The following is a 22432-nucleotide window of genomic DNA, read 5'->3' on the forward strand; positions in this document are numbered from 1 at the left end:
TCTAATCTATATCTATCTATATCTATATCTATATCTATATCATCTATATCTATATCTATCTAGAGAGAGAGATTCCCTTGCAATATTTAGGATATACCTGAACTAAACATGACTTGTTGCTCACTGAAATTTGTGTAATTGAGTGTTCTGAGTTTTATCTGGAAACCACAAGTGTAAGCCCTCAGCTTACAAAGACCCTTTATTAACCCATTTCTGTCATTTCAAATAGTCCAATGCATGTATTTGTTTCTAATAAAAATGATAAATAAATAAAATAATAGCTCACTTGAAGCAGTGTATTAAGAAAGATTCTGAGGCCATGTCTAGTCTCAGAACTAAAGAAAGACCTGTTCCATGTCTACTATGGATGTACTAAGAAGAGGTAATCACACTTGCCCTGAATTTGTCACGTGTGAGAAAATACAGCTTCTTTCCCTATTTGAAAATTATATTGAAAGGGAAGACAAAGCAAAAGTATAAGAAATAGAAAAAAATGTACTGCTGTTAGAAAAGAGGATATAATATTATTAATTGTGGATGAAATATAGCAGAAACTATGTTATTTTATCTAAACGCCCAGAAATATTATATCCAAATATGCTTAAAAGTACATGAGAATGATTTACTGATAATAACTACAAAAATACTTCAACATACCTTACAAAGCTAATTTAATTTATGGTAGAGCGGTGAATCTGTTTGTCATTTATTATCTTCTGAGAAAATACAGGTATTCTGTTTATTATAGTATAAAGTTTTGAAACATTGTCAATTAGTGTTAAAAAAAATTGTTGTATGCAGAGATACATAAGATAATTAGTGACATACCATGTAACGATGACAATGTTTTACTATTATTAGAGTCATTCTTCTTATACTCAAAATCCCCCCAAAAAGTGTAAAGAGCTCATAAACTAGTAATATAGCAAAAGAGAGTGGATAAGTTTAATCCTATGACAAAAAAAAATAAAAACTATAAATAAGTTTGGTAAAAATATAGATTTTTAAAATTTAATTTTAATGATGCATATTTTTTAATATAAAGTTTTCTGCAGAATTATTTTTTTAGAACTTACCATGTGACTTACAAGGAGTTAATGAAAAATATTATTCTAAAAAATCATATGATTATTTTTAAAGCACAGGATTTTCTACAAATACTCAGAGAGACTGGCAAATCTACAAAATGAGAGCCAATTAAAGTTACAAAATTAAGCAATCACAGCTTTGATGGTATTTTAATTCTGCCATTCTGTTGTGGTGACCATTCCAGATTCTTTAAAAAAAAAATTGTTAAGACATTCAAAACATCTCCTGTTTAATTTAGTTGTGAAGGAAAATTGTATTTTATTTCTTCATATTAAAGAATTTCAAATTATTTTCCCATTTGCTATAATTATATAAATTATTTTATAATACTTAGGAAAAAATCAGCAATGCTATTTATTGACCTACACCTTTCCTGAATGCCAAAAGCATTTATTTTATGTATTCTAATTTAAAATTCTTTTAGATGTGTGTTTAACTTCTAAATACTGACAGTTTAGGACAATGATGGCGAACCTTTTGAGCTCGGCGTGTCAGCATTTTGAAAAACCCTAACTTAACCCTGGTGCTGTGTCACATATAGAAATTTTTTGATATTTGCAACCATAGTAAAATAAAGACTTATATTTTTGATATTTATTTTATATGATTAAATGCCATTTAACAAAGAAAAATCAACCCAAAAAATGAGTTCGCGTGTCACCTCTGACATGCGTGTCATAGGTTCGCCATCACTGGTTTAGGAAGAGCCTCCCAAATCCTAGATAATAAAAGGCTAATATGCAAATTGACCAAACAGCAGAATGACCGGTCGCTATGACGCGCACTGACCACCAGGGGGCAGACACTCAATGCAGAAGCTGCCCCCTGGTGGTCAGTGTGCGCCCACAGGGGGAGTGCCACTCAGCCAGAAGCTGGGATCATGGCTGGAGAGCGCATCGGTGGGCGGAGCCTCTCCCACCTTGGAGGCAGCGCTAAGGACCCCTCGGGGGATGTCCGCCTAAGCCGACAGTTAGACACCCCCTGAGGGGTTCTAGATTCTGAGAGAACGCAGGCTGGGCTGAGAAACCCACTCCCCCCGCAGTACACAAAGGTCGAGTACCGGGCCTCTAGTGTATATTATAAATTTTAAAATACTTTAAAAGAATTTCTACAATGAATGCAAGTTTTATCATTTCTAATTAACTAATTTCCTAAAAACCATAAATATGGAAACTGATGTTAAGAAAATTAAGCAAGAACACACAGTGGCAGACATTGTCTGTGCAAATAGGAATTCTCACTCCAGAGCTCCTTGTTATCCAGTGCACCACATGCTGTTCCTATGCTTATGACCCACATTCTAGACTGAAGGGAGTGGGAGAGGGTTATCCTTAACTTCAACAAATACTAAACCGCATATGTGAAAAAAAGGAAAGAGCTGGCTTAGGGTCCGTCTGAAAAACCCTTGACAGCAATCTCAGCATAAACCAATAGTGGCATATTTGCCAAATAAGCTGGTGTCAACTCAGGTGGCTTTAATACATAAAAGTCACCAGTTAACAGTAGCACCACGCTGTGACCCAGGCAGGCATCTCTTCAGTACTGACTGGGGAGCTGCATTTTACAGGGGATATTGTCAAAGACCAGGATGGTCAGGACACTGCCGTAGCCATGGCGCAAGGAATAGGCACCCTCCACAAAGGGGCATGATGACTATCTTTAAACCTTGGGAGGGCTGTCAAGACTTATGCCCTGCTGGCACCAGGGCAAAGAACTAAGACTAGAAAGTGTAAGATACCAAGTTAAGTCCTATTTGGGGTTAGGTGGGTAAATAAATACTTCCTTTCCTCCTCATTAGAACATCCAAAATGGAATGCACTTCCTTGTTAAGTAGTGATTTCCCTTTCCTTGAGAATGTGCAGGTTAAAAATGGTAAACGTGTCTGACCGCCTGCCTAGATGCCATGGACTTGATTTAAATCACTCAAATTCTGACTTCAAAAAAAATTCTGTGGTCTGTGTAAAATTCCACAAGTTTTCCTAAACTCTGATTTTTTTTTTTCTATTTAGTGGTTTTGGTTGATGATTTGGTTGGATTAAGACGTATAACATGCTAAGTGCGTAACATCCATTATTGCATAAGTGCCATTAATGGTTTTTCCACACCCCAGCAGCTATTCCTCCTCCCCTCCTCCCTCTCGCTCCGCTCTTGCTCCGGTGTGCTCTTTCCTGCTCTCTTTCCGTCCCTCTCTCTCTCTTTGACTTCCCTTCTATCAAACAATCAACACTGACTAGGTGCCAGGCACTATTCCAAATGCATTCAAATGTTCTTTCTTTGAACCCTTATCACAATCAGTGGCATAGGTGCTACTATTATTCACATCTTTGAGCCAACAAAAGGTTTAGTAAGTGTCCAAGATCACCAATGTGTTTCTGCTACATTGGTTTTCCGAAGGGTGCTTAAGAGTGGAAAAAATAACAGCGTGGGCAGTGAACCAGTCTGTTTGCCATGAGCAGCCAGGTAAGGCGAGTTGCAGCCAGAGCGGAAAAACATTTTGGAAAACAGCATTTATCTTTTTTTTTTTTTAAAGTTCAGCAGAAGGAAAGATTACAAAATTAATTGAAATAATACAGTTAGGAATGGACCCACCCCAAATGATTTAGATGCCAGAGTAAGCCAATCCCAGCTGTTACTCTGTGCTCTGACTGCCATCGTCAGCCAGAGCGGCGTGGGGGAGTGTGGGCAACCGGCTGCAGTAGCAGCTGGGACTATTTGTTAAGAGAAAAAAATAGTCAGTGAAGACAAAGGGAAATTTCAGTGGCTACCAGTGTGAATGGCAACTGGGAGCCTGGCTGGGGGAGCCTTGGGAGCGAAGTGCAGCGGAGCTGTCAGCAATGAATTCCGGGTTCCGGACAGCCCTCGCAGGCAGAGCGCGCCCTATAGCAATGCCTTTGCTGGCAAGTTTCATTCTCGCCAATGGCCAATTTTGTATACATTTTCTCATGCGCCAGTATTCTGGGCATTTAAAAGTAAAGTAATATTTAGGACTCTTCTAACTATGCAGTCGGTGTAAATTAGCAGACTGGAAGGACAAATGGCATTTCTAGTCTAAAAATATGTATATTTCTGTTATAAGATGTTCACTGAGATAGAAATGTAAATGCCTGGTAAACGTAATTATGTATTCTAAAACGTAACTGTATATAGTAAAATCCTAGTATTCTATTTTTACATCCCCTGAGACCAATGTTACAGAAGGCATCTAATGTGCTTCTGAGTGGCTGCTGCTTTATTCGCACACAGACTTTCTCATTGGTATCAATTCCTCAATTGTATTTTTCATTTTTATTCTTGTCCAATTTCACCGATTTTTAAGTCTTAGGGACTTCTCTCTATATACTCCCGATAGGGAAAATTCTACTATTCTAAAATAAATCAGATTTCAGTTGGGGCATACACACTTAGGAGCAAGTAAAAAACATTTGGCAAAAAAATCTGTCAAAAGCAGTGCCCAGTACATAACTTTTGTCTTAGCTCTGAGAAACATAATGACAAAGATATAATTACATTCTTTTAATTGTAAGCATAATTGACTTAATGGTAATATTTTTCTTCTAGGATTATCTATGAATTATTACAAGGGAATTTTACTTTGGGAAATTACTAGGAAACCAAAGCATATTAGTGTGTTGAAGTTTAAACATTAACTTCTCATAACTGTAATAACATAGCAAAAAATGGATATTTTTGCCCTGGCTGGGTTGCTCAGTTTGTTGGAGCATCATCCCATACATCAAAAGGTTGCAGGTTCGATTCCTGGTCAGGGCACATATCTAGGTTGTGGGCTGAGCACTGCAATTGAGGCAACCCATTGATGTTTCTCTTTCACACTGATGTTTCTCTCTCCCTGAAAAATAAATAAAATAAAATAAGAACAAATCCTCAGGTGGTGAAGATTTTTTAAAAAACTGATATTTTTTGGTGGCTTGTAAAATCCATTGCAGTATTTAATAATCCTGTCTTCTCTTTTCTCTTTCTTCATTCTGGACAAATGAAAAGGCAATATTTTCTGTTCCCTTATTAATGGGAAGATGCAATTTTCTGGATAACTGAGTACATCAAAAACTAAAATTATTTAACTTTGAAAATATATTTTTTCTTTTGGTTTAAATTTTAAACATGGGTGGTATGGCTATTCTAAGAACACAACATATGGTTAACTCAAGTTTATGCAGACCCTAAAACTGCCAGCAAGCTCAGGATTCTAGTACTCATTCTAAGCAATTATAAAGTATCTGTCATGTACCATTCATCTGACCAGAAATGTGTGTGATGTTTATGATTCCAAACTTGAAATTTATTTTTTCCTTCCTTTTTTCATTTTTTGCTTTTGATAAGGAAATATAAGATATTTAAGTTTCATCATTAATGATACAGCTATTTCCAAAGAAATCATTTTTATTTTCCATTAGTTTTCCCATTTTCTTGAAAATAAATTGTCTTTGTCTTGTTCAGAATTATCAAATTGATCATATATTTTATGTAGACTTCCTGACTTTGGTTTCTAAAAATAAAATAATCAAATGTTTCCCATTTCCATGTTTATTTACTCCTTCTAATAGTAAGGGACAGTGACAAATGTGTGCATTCTCCTGAATTAACTTTACTTTTGACATTTCTGTTAATGTCCATTAATTTCCTCTTTCATGTTAAGTGTTTTATAAATATATATAGTTCATCTTCACCTGTGGATATTTTGCCCATTGATTTTGTTTTACAGAGAGCTGAAGGGAGGGTGGAAAGCGGGGGTGGTGGAGGGGGGAGGTGGGAAGGAGAGAGAGAGAGAGAGAGAGAGAGAGAGAGAGAGAGAGAGAGAGAAACATTAATGTGAGAAAGACATATCAACTGGTTGCCTCCTGCATGCACCCTGATCAGGGTTGGGGATTGAACCGGCAACCCAGGCATGTGCCCTTGCCTGGTAATCAAACCAGAGACCCTTGGTGTACAGGCTGACACTCTCACCACTGAGCGAGCAACACTGGTCAAGGATATTTGATTAATCGTTATGGTGCTAAAAAAAACCCCAAAAAAACAAGGATACAACATTTCAAAATATAGTGTCAATTTTATAAGGCTTATAGGTAAAAATAATCTTATTAAGATAAAATGTTCATTGGTTCTTTCTCAATTAACTTATGTTAGAAAATAAATTAAAAATACTTTTCATAAACTATTATTCATAAATTATTCATAAAAACAACCTTCGCACAAGGACAAACTGATAAAAGCAAAAAACAGTCTTGTTTTGGCCATTGAAAGCACTCCTCTAAAACAAAGGTTTTGGGAAAGTCATTACGCTTTCATAGTCCTGCCTTTGCTTTCTGCTTTGCCGCCGATTACATGCATCAGTTGTTTGTCTTTCTTCAGTTCATCATTCTATAAATGAATGAGATGCTACATTGGACACTAGGAGATCACGACTGGATCAAATGGGAAGAAAAGGTGATTGAAATGTGCACTGACTATGTAATGGCCCTGATAAACTCAAAGCACCCTTTGCCAAAAACTCAAACTATATCTTTCAATAAAATATGGATATTTTCTGAATAATTTTAAAGCAGTTCTGGACTTCAATTCAGAGCTTTTGTAATGGAAGACCTAAAGCCAAACTAGCGCCTAACATTTTGGAGCAGGGACAGAAGAAAAGCACTCTCAGCCTTTTTCCTTGACTTCTGCATGCTCCCTCGGCCCGTCATCTCATTTTCTGAGATCTTTATTCAGAATCTTTTACATGTAGCATTTGACAAAAGAATGAAGACTGGTAATACTAATGTGAATAGAGACAACAATTAAATTGTGTACTTTAAATTCAACAGATAAAATAAATTTATTAGATTCTAAGGAGTTAACAATAAAATGCAAATTACTTGCCTTCAAAAATTTCCAAATTTACTTGTGGATTTGCATTAATGATATATGACTTATACAAAGTGAGAATTCCTTAAAGACATGTATAAATGGGGGTAATTTAATGTAGCATAAACAAAGAGCATTTGTGATACTATTGTGTGTAGTAGAGCTATGAACATGGGTATCCAGTTAATTAAATATGCAAGGGTAAGTGTATTTCAGGGAGGACACAGTGCATTCCATCATTATATACAGTAGAATGGAGGAGGGAGGATGGCAGGAATGGTAGTAAGACAGGATAAGACACATAGACAATTTGCTCATTGCTTCTTGCCCAGGCTCCTCCTACTCGTCTCTAAGACTGAGCTCTGGTTTTCCTTCAATTCCCAACTCCATGCTTCCATAGCACTTTGTGTTAACTTTTACTATAAAAAAGTCCTGCTTTATCTGAATTGTCTCTTTTTACAACTAGACCTTATGCTTCTTGGGAAAAAGGTTTGGGCAGAGATGGTGTGTGTGTGTGTGTGTGTGTGTGTGTGTGGTGTATATCCTATATAATAAAAGGTTAATATGCAAATTGTTCCCATGACCGGGAGTTCAACCAGGGGGCGGGGCTGGCTGGCCAAATGCCCATGGCCCCTCCCCTGGCTGGCCCTACCCCCAATCAGCCCCCCCACCCCAACTGGGGGTGGGACCAGCCAGCCAACTGCCAACGGTCCCCCCCCCTGGCCAGCCTGGCCCCATAGGGCCAATCGGGGCAGGCCAGCTGGACCCCACCCATGCATGAACTCATGCACCAGGCCTCTAGTGTTTTAATAAACTTCTTAATTTGAATAGTTTAAGATATAAAGAAAGGTTGTAAAGATATTGCAAAGAGTTCCCATACACCCACACTCAGTTTCCTCTATATTAATAGCTTACATTAATATAGTATATTTGTCACAGTTAATCAGCCAATATTAATACATTATTATTTATGTATTAAAACACATATTTTACTCAGAGTTCCTTAGTTTTTACCCTAACATCCTTTTACTGCTCTAGGATTCTACCCAGTATACACATTACATTTAGGAAACTTTGAAGAAGCAGAACTAATAATCACAGAATAGGTGAGTGACTGAATGAATAAATATGTCTCAAAAAAGACACAGATGCTTCCAAATCCCTGAAGAAAAAAATCAGGATGTAGAGCAAAGAAATGAAGTGGACCTACTTTCACTCCTAGTCCAAGAAAAATTTTCAGGGCTGACAGATGAAAGCATTCTGAAATGTTACAAAATGCTTTTTCACAGTCAACCAGTATTAGACGTTTTCTCATCTGAACCCAATGATAGTACAATGTGTGACATCTTATATCATCAATAATAATTAAAAACAGATTAAATTTGCATGTTAAAAGATCAATAATTATATGTAAATATCTTTTCTAATCTATATATATAAAAGCCCAGCGACCAGAACAGAGGAGTGACCAGAATGACTGGTGGCTATGACATGCACGACGGCAGCCAACCAGCCTGATACAGGCCCCAATTGGCCCCCAAAACCCCAATCAGGGGCGGGGCTGGCCGGACCCACCTGTGCATGAATTCATGCACCAGGCCTCTAGCATAAAAAGAATAGGTATAGAATGATATAATAGCTAGATATTTATGAATTTAAGTATACTTATCAAGACCAAGGCTGTCATTTGGAAACTTGAATAAATTACACCCTTCACCTGGGTGATGGAACTGAAGGGGGGAAAAATGAAAAAAGTAACATGAAAGTGAGGTTTCCTTTATAGCATCATCCCGAACACTTAGCCCATGTTTCTCATGCTGAGGTGCATTAGGAGGCACCTGCAGGGCCTGTGAAAAGCAGCCCCAGGATCACTGATCCAATAGGCCTGATCCAGCGGCTCCCAGGAGAGGCTGATGCAGCCGGTCTGGCCACTTTGTAGGGCACTGGTTTAACCCCAGCTTCTATCTCCTCTCTGCTCCTAGTTTGAAGAGGACCAGAGAGAATCAACAACAACATCATCTCCTCTGCAATGGAATTCTACTCAGCCTTTCCTCAGGTGGCTTATGTAGCAGTGGCTCTGCCTATTAAAAAGTAAAATAAGCCTTTATAATTTTGTCATTTTGACCATAACATGGAAGCCAACAACAATAAGTTTTGTTTGGCTTTTATTAAGAAGATATTAAACACCCAGCCTTTAATTATAGGCTTTAAAAATGATCTGAATAAGTCATTTTATTCTGTCCACAGGATCTTGCCAAAAATATAATCCTTGCCCTCAAGGATCTTAAAATATATTTAAAGACAATCACATAAATTAGAGGATATGATAAGCCAACACAATATCATACATCTCCATGATACAGCTACATTTTCTATAACAATCACATGAGGTAGAAAGCCAGTATTCATTAGCCTCAAAAGTTCAATGATTTAGCAAGAAAAATACAGCATAAAATAGGAGACGCTGTGGATTCAAACCAGGATTTTAAAATTGTGTGCCCACACTCTTTCCACTAGAACATGCTAATAAAATTTCCAGAAGTGTTTTGGACAAATTAGTCACACTGGGAGGTCTGGTAAGGAGAGGAAAAGAGCCCCACTTTTCTAGAATTGAAAGGATCTCAGAAATCACATAGTCCATAATAAACTTTTGACTCAGGGTTAGGAAAAAAGCAATCAGGAGACATAAATAGCTACACTGCAATGCTGTCAGCCTCTTTGACTGCAGTTCCACAGTGTATCTTGGGCTCTGAATTTAAAGCCCTCCTCAGTTCCCATTATTTCCTGGGAGGGAACTGGTCAGGAAGGAAAGAGTCAGTATCCTCAGATGACCTCTATTTTCTCCCTCTTTTATTCCCATTTCCTTTGCTGCTGTTCTTTTCTGGTTCTGAAATTGGTCCAAACACCTAAAATCGTCACTGTGACTTAGCCTGAAGGATACTATTCCTCTACTCCATTCTCTGAATAAAAACCCGTTTCATTTTGGTTTCGATGAATTAAAACTCAAAACTCAGGAAAAACAAACCAAAACTGCATAGAAGTAGACAGGTTTACATAAATAATATTCCAGCTTAACTCAGGTATAGCCGCAGAGTGGATGGCAGGCAGTATTCCCTCCCGTTCCGTACCCCAATTCCTTCCCTCTCCCATTCCCCACAGGCCCACGGTACCCGGGAGCACCAGCCTCGCGCTAGAGACCTAGGCCAGACAGAGGACAAGTGCCAGGTAGCTCCTCAGCTATTCTTTCAGCATTTCATTTCCAAAGTCATGAACTTCAACAAATTTTGAATGACTAATGAGTGCAATTAAATTTTAAGCATCACATGTTCTATTCATTGAGTTAGACAACAAAAAATAAAACATTGAAGGTAAACTGAGGACAAATATATACATATCATTCACTGACAATATGTTTTCTTTCCACTTCTGGTTTAAGACGAGGTAGGAAAAAAATATCTGGAAAAGAAAGTCGGGGAGGAGAAAAAGAGGGGAAGGGGGGTGGTGACAACACAGGTGGGTAATCAAAGAATGAGGCAATGGAAAAAAAAAGGAAGGGGGAGTGGTCATCACCCAGGAACAATAAGTGTATCAACAAGTAGATTTAGATCAGTCATTGTCAGGGTTGGTGGTAGGTGCTAAATGGATGGAGCCCAGAGGCTTTTTACAAGGGCAGTGAAAATGCTCTGCATGATACCATCAAGATGGGTACACGTCATTACATATTTGTCTGAATCTATGGAATGTACAACACCAAGACTAAACCCTGAGATAAACTATGGACTGTGGGTGATTAAGATGTGTCAATGTAGGTTCCTCCATTGTAACAAATGTGTCACACTGGTGGGGGCTGTTGATAATGGGGAGGCTATGCATGTGTGAGGGCAGGGGTTATTTGGGAAATCTTTGTTCCTTCCTCTTAATTTTGCTGTGAACCTAAAACTTCTAAAAAAAAAAAAAAGTCTTGAAAAATTGGGGGGCAGAGGGAGTAGATTTAAAAGCAACCACAACAAAAGAACACCGATTACAGATGAGAGAATATGGCTGGTGTGTCGGGAGGATGTCTGGAGGCCCCCCGCTTCGCTACAATGGAACACTGAGGGGCATGATGTGAATAGGCGGAGAAAGCCCTAGCCTGTCTCCAAATGTATGTTTTACCAAGGGAGCCATAAATAGTTGTTTGGAATTCCTTAGTTTCCTCGGTACTCCTCACCCACCCCCATCAGATTTCCCTGTGAAGACACTGCTCGAAATCATTTGTTTTAGTCATATACCCACTTAATAGCATTGACTGAACACCTACTAAGTGTCAGGAACTGTGCCCTGCACCAAGCATCTTACCTGTTTGTCAGGGGGGAAGGTAAGCCCAAAGCGTTCTTTCACTTTCAAAGCAAACACCACATGCTGGGCCAGTAGCTGTAGGCCGCTGTTTAGGTTAACTTTTTACAGGGTGGTCTGGCTTTAGTAATATTACTTCTTTTGTGCTTCACAAAGCAGGGCCTACAATTACCTTTGTTAGTAACTTGTTTACTTTGCGATTTTGGTCTGCTGTCTCCAAGGTTCCATCCAAGTTCTACCTCTCCTTAAATTATCAACAAAATTCTACAGTAACTGAAAGCCATGAGAGATGCCAATATCCCTTGTTCTTTCTAGTTAGCTATTAACTAGAAATCCAGGAGCTGGATTTCATAAAAGAAACATCTTTGCTTCAAGTAAAAAATCTGATGATGAAGGATCTTCCCTTATTTTAAATTACAAATTAATAATTAACTCATGATTGCTTTCTAACTAAAGAAGGAGAGCAGAGCAGGCCAATTCTCTCCGAACCTCTTCTGATTCATTGAGTATCTTAAGAAAAGCTTCCGAAGGGTTAAGTTTTTGCCACAGTAATTTGCATTATCTCATGTAATCCTTTCAGGGTGCTGCAAGTGATATATTTTCCCATTTTAAAGATGAGAAAATTACACTCAGGAAAGAGAAGTAACTTGCTCAAGCCATAGAGCCAGAAGCAAGATTCACATTAGGTATGTTTCATCCAAAGTCTAGAGTTTTTAGGCATTGAAATTAGAATATGAGAGTGTTTTGTCCGTAATACCTGGACCTAAACTAGTTTTCTACATGCACTTTGCCAAGGCTGTGAGCTAAATCTGTGAGCAGAGAGCAGTGATATCTGAGAGTTTAGTTACCAGGGATAGAAGTGGAAATACATTTCCAAACCTCAGAAATCAGGCAAATCATAGATTTCTCTCTCTCCTTTATTTTCCCTATACTAACAGTTGAGACAAGATTACCAGGAAATGGGGCCACTTAGTGGGAGTATTCTATACCAGCCATTAGAACTAAGGCAGCTGAAAACTTGAGTCATAAATTGCCTTAGCCACCACCATGGTCCTATGAAATCAAGTTATGAATTCCACGGACATTTTGGTTCCTGAAATCACCACGTTCTTTGACAGAAAATGTTCTCTCAGTATCAGAGACTGTCACACTTGGCTCAAATGTGGTATTAACATATCCTTTTCATTCATAGTCCAGAAAAGCCAGCCTATAAAATATCCAGTATTATCATTATCAACCTTATCCCGAGTATAAAAAATACTGATATTTATAGTTTATCTTATACTTCAGATGTTATTTAAAACCCCACTGTGAAAAAAAATCATTAAAATAATCATCACCCTTTGTATAATTTATATAATATTCCAAAGTGTCAGGCGTTGTACTAAAGACTACTAGCAACTGTTGGCCCTGTCTATCGAAACCAAGAAGACAATCTTAATCCTCACTCTGCACCTTTGGGAAATGTTTAAGTGGTATAATTTCCGTTATGTTTTATTTTATGTCTTTGAGAATGAACTCACAAGAGCGCTTTAACACTGCAGTGGCTATGTATGATGGGGCATGCAAAGTGCCATTTCTGGATTCCTGCTGACTAAATTCCTCTACTAAACCACTGTCTAGCTTTACACAAAAAGATGAAGGAGTCAGTGCCTGCATGCTCTCCCACTAAGAACTCCCAATGATGACTCCAGGAGATAGTTTTGATGAAATACAACTGGCTCAGCTGATGGTTAACAATCATTCTCACCAGCAATGACCAATTTGATGTTTGGAGCCTTTGTTGTCATAGAACTGAGGCCACCGAGTGATCTCATCCCATACAGAAAGAGAGGCCCTCCCCATGAAGTGCTCTTAGGCTAAGTAACAAAGCCAACAAGGACAGCAAAATAATAATATGGCAGCACAAATTTTTGACAGAATATTTCATTGTAACAACATGATTGTTGCATATATTGGTTAGTCAAAGAAGTATTGGTTCTTTATTATATACTAGAGGCCTGGTGCACGAAATTCATGTAAGGGCCTTGGCCCTGGCCCCTGCCTGCCTCTGCCATGGCTGGGGGCCTCTGCCACCTCTGCCGTGATCCCTGCCTGCTGCGGCTTTGTCTGGAAGGAAGGACGTCTGGAAGGCTGTCCAGTCTAATTAGCAAATTATGCTTTTATTATTATAGATTATTGTTAGTCCGGAATTGGCCCAGTTCATTTATAAATTCCACTTACTGCTTTTCTTAACACTGACCTCCCCTCACCCTGTGTCTATGCTAAAGGATAATTGTTTTCCCAATGTAATACCCAACATCCAAATAAGAACTAAATATATAATAAAGCCATTCAGAGCCTTTTGTATATCCAGAAACACTTCTGTGATGCACAGGCAATATTTTTCTGTAACAAATATAAAAATACAAAGAACAGCACTATCTAAATTCTTACATAGATTTCTTCTACAGAATGTATATTCTGTGTAAACCAAACTCAACAAAACATATTGTAATGTCTTTCATCTTACCCAGTGGCTTAAAAAACAAAACAAAACACCAAAAAGCTGTTTTCTAATAAATACACTGCTTAATTCTCACTGATTCTCCCTAATGGAGATCTGGGCGTGAACGTTTATATTTACTCCTGGGTCCTATTTTAATTACTTTCTTTATGAATCATGCCTTATGACCAGTTTTTATTTATTAACCACACAGAGATGTGTGACTAATGTCACTATTGATACTACCTCCTTACTGGCTGAAGAAACAAAGCTATGAGCTGGGTCAGGAAAAACTGGCTCAGTCACTGCCTCTTTTTTATTTGCCCTAGATATACAATACCACAGCCTTCAGTGTGATCGTTCAAAACATATATATATATATATATATATATATATATATATATATATATGCACACACACACACACAATTGTCCTCTTCTAAAATTATATCTCAATTTTTCCATATAAACAAAAAATTCTAAAACATATTGTACAAAGTGAATGTGTATAATAAATGAATGTACGCACACTTTTAAATATATATATATTTTTTTGTTGATTTCAGAGATGAAGGGAGAGGGAGAGAGAGATAGAAACATCAATGATGAGAAAGAATCATTGGTCAGCGGCCTCCTGCACACCCCCCACTGGGGATCAAGCCCTAAACCCAGGCATATACCCTAACCAGAAATCAAACCATCATCTCCTGATTCATAGGTTGATGATTAACCACTGAGCCACACTGGCCAGGGTATGCACACTTTAATAGTAAAAAAAACAGTGGCTGTGAATCTTGCAAAAATGCACAGGTGATATAATCATCTTCTAAATTATAACTAGAGTTCAAAGGGATGGAAAATGGAATTTGGGGTGAATGCAATCTATCAAGAGAAACCATACATTTTATGCTCATTAAGACCAAGTTCTGTCTTCTATATTAGCATTATCTTTGCACTTATTTTTATTGATTTTTTTAAGAGAGAGAGGAAAGAAGAGGGAGAGAGACAGACATCTTTGAGAAATATCAATCACCAATAGGCTGTCTCCTGTATGCCCCCTACTGGGGATCAAGCCCACATACCAGGCATGTGCCCTGACTGAAAATCCAACCAGAGACCTCTTGGTACATAGGATGATGCTGAACCAACTGAGCCACACCGGATATATTGATATATCCAAACTCATGCCATTCCCAAAGGTTTTTCTCTGTCGGACACACTTCTTTTCAACCTTCTCAGTTTATAGCAGTCTTCAGGAAATATTAATAATGTAACTTTTAGATTATAAATTGCTTTCACAGATATTGTTGCTCTATTTAATTCTCTCAGAAACCCAGTAAGATACACAGGGAAAGTATCATCACTATCCCTATTCTCAAATTAAGGAAGCTGAAGCACAATTACCATTAGTATAAGTGGAAGGAGTTGAGCTAGAGTGGAGATCTCTGACTTCAAATTCTGAGCTCTCTGAGCCACGAGAAATCTGTATTAATTGCTTATAATATCCACATACACTAACACTCGCTATGGCACTTTTGATAGGTATGGATATATATGCGATGCTCAAATCTACATTCATAATGGCTGCGTATTTCAGGAATGACCTCCTGCCATATCCATGCCTTTATTTAGCTATCACTTCATTGAACTTCCGGGGAGAACACCCTCTGCTTGAGCAGCCACTCTCCCTTGCCTTCTGTGATTGCGTTGTTCCTTCCTGGGGCTTTGAACACCCCCCCACCTGCCAACCTCCCTTGATTGAATTTCTGGGGCTTTCCGTGTGCATTGGGATCTCTTCTACGACAGGCAGCTTTGCTCCTTTGTTGTTTTCTTCTTTGAGCTCCATTATCAGGAAGGTTATTTTTGTCTTCCCTGTAACCTCATTAATGCAGGATGGTGAAAGATAAGGAGAGAGCAGACATCAACAGAGGGAAGTGGCTGAGTCCACCAGGACTCTTCTCTCTTTATTCCTCTTTCCTTCATTTTTGTCATGGGGATCATAGCTATTTTTCAAGGAAATTCTTGGGGCAGAATAGTATAAATCTATATTAATTACATCAATATTAGCCTCTTTAGGGTATGTGCTATAAAGTTGGCTATAATGTTTAAATATTCATAAATTTTTAAATGCTTGCTGTTAATCTCGCTCACATCTTTACTACTGAAAATTCTTACAGAGCAGGACAAAAAATCCTGCCATTTTAATCCTTGCTATGTCTTTATTTGTTAACTCCATTTATCTTTTACCCATACAATACATTAAAAGATATATGGCCCTCGCCGGTTTGGCTCAGTGGAGAGAGCATCGGCCTGCAGACTGAAGGGTCCCAGGTTCCATTCTGGTCAAGGGCACATGCCCAGGTTGTGGGCTGGATCCTCAGTGTGGGGCGTGCAGGAGGCAGCCAATCAATGATTCTCTCGCATCATTGATGTTTCTATCTCTCATTTTCCCTTCCTCTCTGAAATCAATAAAAAATATTTTTAAAAATAGATATATGCAATGCCCCAACAAGAGTAAATATCTCATCTTTTAATTCACTAGCCCTGCCCTATTTTAGCACATTTACTGAAGAGTTGAGTAGAGGGTATATGCAGTAAGAAGAGGGAGGAATTTAACTTCATCCCACTGTGGGCAGAGGGCAGTGGGAAGTAAGATAGGAGATGCTTCATATCTGATGCCAACTTTCTGCCCTGGCTCCCGCATTCTTTGCCTTCCCCCCACTTTAGTCCTCATGGTCTCTTCGCAAGCTCTGTTTAAGAACATGCCACTCTCAAAGACAGAGATGGGTAGAGAAGAGAGAAAAAGAGAATTCTTGGGCTTGTTTTCCTGAATATATTTTCATATAATTTAACTCAAGCTTTGTATATGACTCTTCGGGAAGAGACACTAGGCTTGTGGTTTCAAAAATCATCTTGAATGAAGGATACAAGAAAAATGCTTGTCCTTCTCGCACACGGCAGAGACCACAGCTATGAAGTGAATCCTTAGATTAACCCCGTAGGCCACCCCCAGGCAGGTGGGGTCAGGCAGCAGAGCAGAGGTGCTACGTTCCTTGTATCTAGTGCCTCTTGTGTTGAAGGATCATGCACCTGCTTATACTATTAACCACCTAATTCATCAACTGCTGAAATGTTAGCATTTTATATCATTTAAGATAGCAAGAGATTATACTACGGACTATCCTCCCCTTAGCTTTCAGATACTTCTAAACGTCCATCGAATTCCAGAGTGTAGACAGGTAAATGTGCTCTTCATACTTCATTGATGGGACTGCATATTCCTGCTCTGATCGTTCATTGGCTTTCCCTCTCACAGAGGCACCTGTGGTGCAGCAGGCATTTGCTGCTGCATCCTCAGTGTGATCTCACAGCTGCCTTTGCTAACTAAACTGCACAGGTGAGAACAATTCTATTTTCAGGCAACCTTACACTGTCTTTGTATAAAAGCACAATATTGCACCTATTCAGCTAGTGTCAGTAAAGCCAAAGGGAAATCTTGTAGGAGTTTTCAGTCTAGTGTGCACATAGATACTAGCAGTTCTACTCCCACACCATTGAAAACAACTCATACAATAAGTTTCAGTTATTCCTTTGATTAGGAGAGATTGAGTGAGGGTGAGCCCAATAACTATATTATGCATAGCATTTCATTGCATTAGGGAGTTTTGGTATTCTCTGACCAAATTAGTATCCCTCTAATGAACTATTATAATGAGATTTCTTTGAAAACATATTGATATTGATCTATCAAAAAATAAGAACCCTAATAATGAAGTTAATTCCAGGCATAGCAGAAATGGTAGCTTGCCAAAACTGACAGCTTATCCACTTGTTTACATAAGAAAAATAATCCATTTATTATGCTTTTTTCCTGACATCCTTACTTGTTCATATTCCATCACATCAAATTTCTACATGTGGATATATTTGACCATTACTTCCTAGAAATACGCATTTTGATACATACCATGACACATCTACCCAAATCACATGAGGCATACTAATGCTAAACACTGTATTTTAAATAGTTTACAAATTTAGTGTCAATGTGTCTCTTAAATTCATATTACCAACTGGAGAGTGATATAGGAAATCTATTTAAACTAAAAAAAAAAAAATCCACAGATTTTAGCTATTCTAAAAATGAGAAATTTCTATAGTCAAAATTAAAAGACAAAAAGATCAATCATGTCATTTAAAACTGAGACAGGCCTTCCTTTTTGTTTCTCCTACTGATGAACATTACACCTTTATTTTAAAAATACAGATTTCTGTTCTTCCTACAAGGAGCGGGGGAGGGGGGGAGGGGGGAGGGGGACAGGCAATTTGAAAGCTTACACAATTGAAAAATGGTTCTTATGTAATTCTTGTTGTTGCATCTATTATCTGCCTCAATGGTTGGTAATAATAAATACTTATTTTCTGAAAATTTATTCCAAATTTCTTTTAAGTCAGCAAAGTCACTTTCTCAGAGTGTGGGTTTTGTTTGTTGCTTATTTATTTGTTTCTTTACAGGAAGAACCACCAAACTTATTCATGACTGGCTTTTACTGATCCTGATGCAAAAGCTGTTGTTTGATCATTTATTTATGACTAAAAGCTGCTTTAAAAGACATAGTTGCACAATAAAATATTTAAGCACTCTGATAGATCAGCAGGGAAGCAATATGAACTTACATTAAAAAGAATAGATATTAATGAATAGTCTCTAATATTTTAACCAATAGGTATCGGTTTACAAGAATTGCAGATAAACTCTGGATTTATTTTTATTTTTTTTGCCACACACAAAAAAATTCTAATAATTAATTTAACAAGAAAGCTAATTTATTTCAGTTGTTAGTCATTTTAATTACAGCACTTTGTTATCCTGAGTAAGAAATCATTTTGCTTCTCAGGAATGTTCTCCCCATTACGGACAACACCAAACAACAAAACCAGTTGCACCTCTGTTTCTAAAGCCCTTGCTTCCCATAAATTGGTATTTAGATACCAACTAATAACTTGGTGGATTCAGCCCCTCAAGGCTATTGACAACCTGATTCCTCCCCCTTCTGTTGTGTCTGCTGGAGAGTGAAGTTCTCACTAACAAAACCTAATACTTACAAGACAAAAACAACAGCTGGAAGTTGGCACGTGATTTTGCACTGCCTTCCCTTCAGGCCCTGGCAAGTGTGACAGACGATTGATCAGTACCTAGAAAACCAAGTCAGGTTTGCAACCCTTGCTCAGGTGCACGTTAGGGTCTGTGAAACCAGAGATCTATGTTGAATGACTTTAATTTTATTTCTTTTGATCGAAAGGATCTGAAAAGGCGACCTACCTTTATGGGTCAGGCGTAACCGGGGCTGAGCGGTGTCAGCTGTGTGCCCTCCCGTCCAGAGCTCCAGTAAGTCAGCCCACAGGAGCCAGGTGAGAAGGGAGCCGGGCGATGCCATGCTGCCGCTCCCCCTGCCCGTCCTCCGATCCTCAGTGGAAGGCGGTCTGAGTTTCACTTAGGACTCCCCTCCGGGGGCAGCGTGGGAGAGGCTTTGTCAGAAATCGCACGCCCTGTCATCAGAAAGCACAGTCCCAAAGTGCCATTTGTCGGGCGGTATTTGGATATGCAAAACCTTTCTTTCCCCCCGGACAGTTGTTTATAAGCCCGGAGCAAGAGGACATTCCAAGGAGCGAGTCTTCAGAGCCATGCCCTGCGCTCTCTCCGGGAGCGACGCGGTCGATCCGGAGAGAAACTGGGGTTTGCAGTCACTTCTGCCAGCAGTTGGTTCAGCCAGGAGCCCCCGGCACACGCACTGCCTTCCTCCTCCGGGGAGCGCGCCTCTCCGGCTCCCCGAAGCCGCTCGCAGCCCGCCTCTTGCACCGACTTGCCAAACAGCTCGTTTTCATTCACCTTTCACCCTGCTAATTAAAAACAAGATGTGCCATTCCCACCAGGAGTTGCCGATCCACCCTGCAGGGATGGGGAGCTGTCAGCGAGCCGAGCCGGGTCTGCGGGGAAAGTTCAGGCAGGGTTGAGCGTGCTGGCTGTTTCTAGGAAGTGTTTCTGCTGCACGTGCCCCGCTCCCACCCGCCCTCCCGGTGTCAGGCCCGCGCCACGCCCTCCGCCTGGAGCAAGTCCGCCCAGCGATGGGGAAGGGGGTCGGGAGGGAGGATGGCATAGAACAGGCGGACGATTTCAGAATAGGTCACAGAAGAGGATGCTGTGTCAGGGAGGGCTTTTGCATGCCCAGTCACCAGGAGTAACCCTTGGATAAATACACATTCACGCTAAGGCCTCCATTGGTCACCATCTACTACCAAAATTGATTTTTTTTTAGGGTTTCCGCTGATTTTTTTTTTTTTTACATTTATGGCTTTTTATATTGATGACATCTTACAAATGTTACTTTCAACTCTAATCAGGGAAGTGTGTTTCAAGAACCTGAAAAAAGAAAATGTTCTCTCTCATAGATGTGCAGGAACGAATTATTTTGCTGAGGCAAATTCTTCAGATCAATTTAAAGCAAATCATACATTTTATCTCCAATTTAAGAATAATTCAATTATCAAGTACTTTGCTCCTAGATAAGGTAACTATGGTAAAGTTGAGATTCTCTAACCAACAGACCCCCCAAAAAGCAGGTATCAGGAAACTCAGGATGTGACATGCCATAGGGTTCAACTGCTATGCACTTTCAGAGTTTATTTTCCTAGACACTACTTTGTGTAAATAAGCTTAACACAATGGGTCAACTTTACAATCTACTTTCAATCAATCTCAAAAAACGAAACCAAACACTCTCTAGCTGTTGGCATGGAAATGAATGGGATTATTTTGAGATACCAAAAAACTTAAATAGATATTTGATTTGAGAGTTGAGAGTTAAATGGTAAACAACTTTCAACTATGATTACTTTTTTTTCTTCTGCGTTTTAAATGATAATGATTAAGGAGACTTCTTTGAGAGGTATGTTTTTGTTTTTTTAATCATGTGTTACCCTGATATCTTGCATTCTATACAAGCAAATGTAGAGCCTGGCATGCTCTACCCATTTTCTTAAGCATGATATAGTCTATTAAAAAGCAGAGTATATTTAGCAAAATGTAAATGTCACTGGGTATTATAAATAATTAGATTTTCCAGATCTACAAAAGATTACAAACTCTAAACATTATTTAACAGTAAAGAGACCATGAAGCATTTAGAGACTTTTAACCTGGGGTGGTCTCTGTAGGCACTTGCATATTTTAAAAGCCAGTCAGATGAGCTACAGAGCTAAAGGCTGTCGTAAATGTGATATACCGTACCTTTGGAATCCTCTTTCATTTTCTTCCAGAATTAAAGTAACCAGAAAATAAATAGCAGTTTTACACATATTATCTAATGGTAGGATTCTGGAAAAGAAAATATGATGCATATAACTTTTATTACAAATATATGGCTGCTCTCATAAAATTAAATCCTACCTAAGATTACACAGTGCCTGTCCTAAATCAGTTATGGAACAGAGGCAATGCAAGATGTATCCCATTTCATTAGGATACAGAATTCACACCATCAAATATCAGTGCAGGAATAAATGTTACAGATGCCAGTTATATACTAGTACATACAAGCTCTATACCAAGATTCATCTTCAGTTTCACATGTTATCCTTCATCTTAAGTTAGCAAGACAATGTGTCACATGCCATAGTAACGAGTTCCTTTGGTTTTCTCAAAATGTGCTTTGGTTTATCCTCTGTCATCAATGTCATTGCTTATTCCCTTTAACTCCTTACTATATCCTTCTACCTTTCTCATTAACCTTTAGAAAACACACAGATGATACCAAAAAAAAGTGACTATTAAAAAAAAAAAACACAACCAAAACTAAACATCCAGAACTTTCCATGTAACTTTAGCCCCTGGCAATGAAATGAAGAGTCTTTGACACCAAATCTGTCATTCACATCATAAAACAAGAACCTTCAGAAGCAGGGTAACCATATAATTTGTCTTCCAAATAAGGTATGTTTGAGAGTAAAAGAGCCTTCTAGTCATAATTACATGCAAACTAAGAATATTATAAATAAATCAGGATATCTAAGTCACCCTACTTGGCAAAGATTACTCGGTATCATTGGAAAATATGGAAACGAAAGAACAAAACAAAAACAACAACAAACACTTGATACCACCATCAGTGAATGAAGAGCTTTAGTGATCAACAGAGCTTTGGTACTAGCAACAATACCTGTTGATATTATTATAGTTGATTTGGAAAGAGCTAGACTACCAGGTTGAATACATTAGACAACATAAAAAAAAAAAAAGGCGTGGAGGGAAGTGGCAATTCTGAAGGTATTGCCTGACAGGTCAAATGTCTCATCCCAAATCTTAACCCTTTATTGCTAGTGTCACATGACCCTCTGAAGGGCAGCTGGGTCTGGCAGTAAGAGAAAAAGGGGAATGGAGTTCTCCTCGGGAGTTCTGGGCTCTCCCGTGGTGGCTTCTGTCACTGGTCTCCGGATTGTACAGGCAGCTGGCCTCTGAGACCATCCCCCACAGGAGGTGGCCCTACACTGTCTGCTGCTGAATCCTGTAGGTACTTGTTAAAAGACGAGATTCCTGTGCCCAGCCCATATTCCCGGAGTGCCAAATTGTATGTTCTAAAATTTGAGTTTGACTATGATTTCTTTAGGTCAG

The 22432-nt window shown here is 38.8% G+C and overlaps 1 protein-coding gene across 2 annotated transcripts in view; it reads right to left on the reverse strand.

Annotated features, from left to right (window-relative positions):
• SEMA3E (semaphorin 3E) overlaps positions 1-19788 on the reverse strand; it is a 228956-nt gene extending 209168 nt beyond the window's left edge. For both annotated transcript variants that reach the window (XM_059712174.1, XM_059712173.1), the window contains exon 1: positions 19088-19788. In XM_059712174.1, coding sequence (XP_059568157.1) covers positions 19088-19202 — 115 coding nt within the window. In that variant the 5' untranslated portion in view covers positions 19203-19788. The remainder of the gene's footprint in view (positions 1-19087) is intronic.
• Between the last annotated feature and the right edge of the window lie 2644 nt (positions 19789-22432).

This window comes from Myotis daubentonii, chromosome 10 (assembly GCF_963259705.1).
Source record: "Myotis daubentonii chromosome 10, mMyoDau2.1, whole genome shotgun sequence".
NCBI classification, from domain to species: Eukaryota; Metazoa; Chordata; class Mammalia; order Chiroptera; family Vespertilionidae; genus Myotis; species Myotis daubentonii.